This window comes from Aphis gossypii, chromosome X, assembly GCF_020184175.1.
Source record: "Aphis gossypii isolate Hap1 chromosome X, ASM2018417v2, whole genome shotgun sequence".
Classification (NCBI taxonomy): Eukaryota; Metazoa; Arthropoda; class Insecta; order Hemiptera; family Aphididae; genus Aphis; species Aphis gossypii.
Genome location: NC_065533.1, coordinates 25,977,957 through 25,984,415, shown reverse-complemented (window position 1 = coordinate 25,984,415; position 6,459 = coordinate 25,977,957). Strand labels below are relative to the sequence as shown.

The following is a 6,459-nucleotide window of genomic DNA, read 5'->3' as shown; positions in this document are numbered from 1 at the left end:
AGTAATACATTTTGAATACCTTTGGTACGAATACAACTCAATTACCAGTACTGTAATCTTATAAATACTTTTTAATCTATTACAATACAATAAAAAATAAATTAATATTGATTGTAAGAACAGTAAGATGAAACGAAATTATATTATTCGGAACACATTTAACTAAAAACTTTGAGCATAGACAAGAAATCATTTTAATTATAATATTACACAATATGAATTATATAAGTATAAGGTCATATTGTCAAATAAATTTTATTTTGAAATTTACCACTTAACTTTTTATTACTTACCAATAGGTATTTACCAATTGACTGCCAGTGATTGAAACGAAACTGAAAAACAACTGAATATTTCGAATTCAAAACGTAGTAATACACTAAATCTGCAATATTTAGGTCGGTTTTATACTTGATATCGAATACCGGGGCCACAAACGATTCATGACGTCCTTACTCATAATAACTTACTCTGTTACATAATTAATATTACTGCTCTCGCATTCGGATCACCCCGAAAAAATTAATATCCGATCACATTACATTTTAATTTATATTATTTATTATATTATATATGATTATGTATATCACGCCGTAACGGAACCAGCAGACGGTCGACGGATTTTATTTCGATCGCCCCGCTTTCTGTTGTCGACGAGTTTTGCGGGAACGCAGGCGGTCGGTCCACAACGTCCTCCGCGCCGGCTCGCCGCCAGCGGTCTTCCGGCCTCTGCGACCGCGCTTGGTAGACTTCCTGGCGCCGCGGGTCACTGCCCTCTTGGCGACTCCACGGCGACCGCCGGCCTTGCGACCGTGACCGCCGCCTCTGCCCCGGGACGCTTTCCGGCCACCGCGACTTCTGTCGGCCGCCCGTTCGGTGGGCACGTTGTCATCGTCGACGATCTCCACGACGACGGTCATTTCGCTGTTTTCGCTTTCGCTCCGGTCACTACGACTCCGGCCGCGTCGGCTCCGTCTGCGTCGGCTCCGGCTCCGGCTGCGACGGCCGCGACTGCGCCGGCTCCGGTGGCGTCGGCCTCGGCGGCGACGGTCCATGTTTTCGGCTCCGGCGTCATCCTCCGCCTCCGCCGCCGCGGACAGATCGTCGTCCGCCCCTGAACCCAGCCGAACGACGACCGCAGTGGCGACGGGCAGGTCCGCCGACGGCATTGTCGCCAACACCTCTTGTGCCGGCTCTTCCTGTGTTCTGATTTCCACTTCAGCTTCCGATAAGTCATTATCCGCGATTAACGGTTCCATCACCGTTTCCGTTTCGTCGAATTCCAGCAGTAACGGGATCCTGGTGACGTCCTCGGAATCGTCCGCTCCGCTGTTCACATCGGTTGTGTTTCCACCGTCCATGTCGGAGAACAAAAAAAAAAAAAACGGAAAAAAAACGATACGAGTAAAAATACGCACTAAATAAAACACCGCGAATGAGCGCGAAACGAAAATACAATCGTGTAGTTAGAATTGCTTATAACAATATTACTTAGCGATATTGAACTTTTACATAGGTCGTCAAGGCGATGTGCCGCTACCGTGGTCTGTGTTTTTATGTTTTCATTCAAGCCAAATGTATAATAATTATTATAGGTTTTATAATATTATGGATGGTGCTCTGTTTCCACCGAAAACATACCTTTCCATCGATATCACTTACAGAAAGAACCGGTCTCGCACCGTTGTGAAGGTAACGTTTTATCGTTTTTAATTGTTTTCAAAAGCAAATCTGGTAAAACACAGCCATGCTCCATATGTTATTAGTTTTGGGTTTTCATTAGTTTTGGTGTTCGAGTATTTTCCTTAGTACCTATATATTTGTGATAGCAATGAATTTGTTGTTTTGTTTTATTAATCATATAATTTTAAAGCCGTTTCTAGTATAGATACTCAATGGTAGGACGTAGGTAGATACTAAAAACATTTTAGTATCACGTTCGTGAGTGTACGGTGTCTATAGGTTCGTATTAAAAAAAAATCCATCCACGCCTAGCCTAAAATATCATCATCTATCGACCCCCCTCCCCCCCCCCCAAAAAAAATTCTATAATGTTTAAAATTTTAATGAGGTAATGTGAGACTAGTCATATAATGTTCTAGTGTATTATAAATTGTAATAAAATAATTTTTGTATGATTATACTTGGAGTGTCCGTGGATAGCAAGTTAATCAAATCGTCATATATATATTTAATAAAATATATGTTGTTTATTATCACAATATAGTATTATTACTATAGTATAATTTATGACTGATTTATCATAGTTTATACATATATTTTTTCGTCTCATAGATGTATTTTGTTGTAAATGAGAGCATAAAATAAACAATTATTACCTACATATTCATTACACACACACACACTCGCGCGCGCGCATGCTGAGAAAATCACTTATACATGCTTAAAAAATGTGTGAATGGGTAATTAATCATAATTAATTAGGCAATCTCTATTCAGTATCAATTTTTGAATACAATGATGTATCAATAAATTCAAATTTAACACTTACATTGATTTTAAGACAGCACTTCTATATAGAGGATTTTTTTTTAATACATATAAAATATGATTAATGAATATTAATTTATCTTTTCTTTTTTTTTTATTGTAACATTTTGCACTAATTTTTGTAATAATTCTCTTTGTACGTTTTTCAAATATGGCGTAACCTATTTTGTAGTTGTACATTCTAAGCAAATTTTTCTTGTGTGATAATTTTTCGTTTCAGATCTAAAATATTAAATTTACATACATGTATACATGCAAGTGCTAAAGTGCGTTAAGTCTTCGCAGGTTGTACGCGTTAACTTTTATGTGTTTAAAACAAACCATGATTCTAAAATACCATAAAAAATGGACCAACAGCAGTTGTGTAGGCTATATAGCCTATCTATAACGCCGTGTGATCAAAATTACATTATTGAAGTAGAATAAAATTAATAATTTAATATCATACATCGTAATTTCAGAAGATTCCGAGAAAACGGATTACGTGACAGCGATATACCTACACTAATAACACGGATTTTTCGAACCCGCTTAAACATTTCGTTCTGAAAAAATAAAGTATAAATTGATTCCATGTGATACTGTAATACCGTTCTTAATATCCATCTATAATCTATATTGCGTGCCTGCATCTCATAGTTATATGTTTGATTTTAGTATTAGTAAATAACTGTTCTTGTTATTTTTTTCGTAACTTAAATGAAATAAGGAAATAGCTGTAAATTAATTTGTCACAAATCACAATAGGACAGGCAATATTACCCGCAGAGTTTTTAGATGTCGTCAGATAACTATTATATCCGTTTTATCCAATTCAAGTTCCGGATTACATAATATCAGTACAACTATTATACTATTATTAATAAAACACTGTGGTATTTAATTTTTTAATGTTTAATAAAAATGTTCATATTGTATGTATTTTAAAAAAAAAATTCGTCAGAGGACATAATAAATTATTATAGTATATAATGTACGTGCGCTATTATGCGTATATATATTATCATTATCTCTAGCATATAATAATATAGTATATTGTGTTGGCGTTTAAGCAACACATATTAATAGTAATGTATATTATATATTATGATAAAATAGTACAAAAATAATAGTTATAATAATAATAAGAAGAGTGTTTGGAATAATAAAAATAAATGAAGTAATGTACAAAAATCTTATAAATATAAAAAATATAGTAGAGAGAAAAGAAACAAACAATATCTATAAATACCTACATATCGTATTATAAGTTACAAAAATGAAAATAAAATGTACAATAATATAATATATATATATATTTATAAATAAATAATAATTTACAGTGATAAATTATGGCGAAATTATATTCTGATCACTATGATTATGCGTTTTAATCGGACGAGTAGGTATTTACAATACTCATACACGTCATCGATATTATGATTATCACATGCAGTAGAGGGAAATCGTCGAAAATAATCGTATCAATGATGAGAATAATAGTACAAATCGTCGGCGAGGTAAAAAGATACGTTTGTCAGCTGTTACGATATTACAATCTAGTTTATGATATATTGTATAATATATTATTAATAGCTGTGTGTCGGTATTTTTCATATTCGATCTGTTTCCCGTCACCCTACCTCACGATTTGTTTTCTCTGCGTCCTCGGGTCGAAGGATCGACCATCAGATTCCTCTATTCGTCTACTCGCTGAACATTTGATTGCGCCGTTATGTGCCTTTTGTGGTCGTCGAAGGAATTTCTACTCACCAACCCACACACACCCACGCACATATTAAATAAAGATTCAACGTCGTGTTGTACGACGTTCCATCACTCGTTATTAGCTGTAACGAAATACTAGAAACGAGTTATACGCACTTGATTGTATTGTAATGGAATCAATTTTTGAAAGTAAGTAATACATCATATCGATAATACTATTGATATTATGTTTGAACATACACGAAATAATTTTAATAAACCCGTTTTTAATATATGTATCATTAGCGTAATGTTTGAGACAGGATTTAGAAGACGACAATGTTTTTGAAGTATCATAAAAACATTATCGTTTCCAAGCGCGGTCGGCAAACAGTACAGTTTATTTATCACTCTGTTTGTATTTATTATTTTTAATTATTATTCACAGTCTATTATTCTAATGATGTATTTCAATAATCTGAATGAATTAAAAAACAAAAATTAAAAATGATTTACTAGGTAGGTGTACTAAAAATAATTTTGTTTTTAAATTAATAAACAGATCGTAGATAAAGTTAATCGTGTATTTCGTTTTGAAACGCATTCAGATTGAGTTGATAAAATATCTATATTGTAATTTCTCTGTTTTCGATATTATATTTATGATAAGTTATTTTATAGTGACTTTTTACCTATAGTGTACAGAGTAACCTGATCCCATTACTTTTATCGAGTAACTTGCCCGACATTGAACGAATAATGCGTGAACACGCGGTGGGGATTGACTTATTAATCGATAATTAATATTATTATTATTTTAAGATATATAGATGCGCGATTACAATATGTGGTCTGCTGACATATGAGGAGGGTTCCGGGATCTATTTTTTATTCTACATAATATAATAATTACTATTATATCGTACCTTATAACGGCGCGACCATAAAATCATAACAACAACAACTATAACAACAAAAAACAATAACAATAATAGTATATTGACGATTCGGCGATGACGTGTCTACTGTACGCCCGTGATGGTTTGCAACCACGGTTTGTAGTACGTGGTCCTCATGTAGACGCCCGGGAGATATGGTGCGGCGCACTTGATGCCGTGTGACACTGTGCCGATCAAAGTCCAGCGACCGTTATCCTTTTCGATCATCAGAGGCCCGCCACTGTCACCCTGCAGCGAGATTAAACGCAAAAAAAAAAATTAATATTGTATAAATAATTAAAACCCGCACGATTGATCAGACTCTGAGGGATTCTATTATATATGCACGTGTTTGGGGTTGAATTCGATCTATATTATAGTAGTTTCATCTATAGGTATACGGAGGATATTGCTTGTACGCATAAGTCAACGGTTGTCAAATATTTGAGTAAAGCTATAGATAGTAAAATTACTAAAATATTATAATAGTATAATTATATTATTTCGTATAACGATTTCGTGATTTCAAACTTATTTTTAACATATTAATATAAAATAGTCGTGCTCGTGCGTTTTTGTTAAAACGTCAAAATAAAAATGTTAATCGGCTAAAGCATTAATTATATTACAAGAACTTGTACACAGATGAAGATGAACATTTCAAACGAATGTTTCAAAAAAGTGAAACAAAGGCTCATTTAAAAATAAAATGATGTAATACATTATATATAATTTGAAATTGAAATATTTTTACACTTGAAAAGTATTTGTGTAATATTTAAAAATAAATCTTCAAAGTACACTTCATAACTTTTAATTTTTTTTATAAAATAAATTGTTTTTAATCTCTTTTTAGTATGTCAAATCAAAACACATGATACGTATTTAAATGTTGAATCATACAATTGCATTTTCTAAATAATTTAAGCTAAACCATGAAATAAAATTTTAATTTCTAACATTATCTAAAGAATTTTACCTCTTTTAAAAATAAAAATTAGAATATTAAAAGCTTACTAAATGTTGTCCAAGTTTTAGATTTTAAGTCTAATACAAAATTAAAACGATTCGGATGGAACATACCTCGCAAGAATCTCTCTGCCCGTTGGCGTAACCGGCGCACAAGAAGCTACTAAGTATGGTCTTCGTGTGTCCCGCTGTCTCAAACATGTCCTGACATACTTGGTTTTCAATTATAGGAACTTGGACTTCTTGCAGGATGCTCGGAACTCCGCCTCCTGTTTAAAAATAAACATAATATTTTTAATATTAGATACACAATGAAAACTGACAATAATAAGGTCTCCAACATAAACAGAGCTAG

The 6,459-nt window shown here is 33.4% G+C and overlaps 2 protein-coding genes across 3 annotated transcripts in view; both read right to left on the bottom strand.

Moving 5' to 3' along the window:
• Window positions 1-538: 538 nt before the first annotated feature.
• LOC126552811 (U1 small nuclear ribonucleoprotein 70 kDa-like) lies at window positions 539-1,522 on the bottom strand. Its single transcript, XM_050207809.1, has one exon. It carries the CDS (start codon window positions 1,359-1,361, stop codon window positions 624-626), a length of 738 nt encoding a protein of 245 aa, XP_050063766.1. The 5' UTR covers window positions 1,362-1,522; the 3' UTR covers window positions 539-623.
• A 1,867-nt stretch (window positions 1,523-3,389) lies between these two features.
• Window positions 3,390-6,459, bottom strand: part of LOC114124125 (serine protease filzig) — a 43,998-nt gene continuing 40,928 nt past the window's right edge. For both annotated transcript variants that reach the window (XM_050205737.1, XM_050205738.1), the window contains exons 6-7: window positions 6,219-6,373; window positions 3,390-5,384 (exon numbers count right to left, since the gene is read on the bottom strand). In XM_050205737.1, coding sequence (XP_050061694.1) covers window positions 5,220-5,384; window positions 6,219-6,373 — 320 coding nt within the window. In that variant the 3' untranslated portion in view covers window positions 3,390-5,219. The remainder of the gene's footprint in view (window positions 5,385-6,218; window positions 6,374-6,459) is intronic.

Excerpts from the sequence above, each read along its gene's own strand:
- LOC126552811 (XM_050207809.1), bottom strand. The coding sequence starts at position 1,361 with ATGGACGGTGGAAACACAACCGATGTGAACAGCGGAGCGGACGATTCC.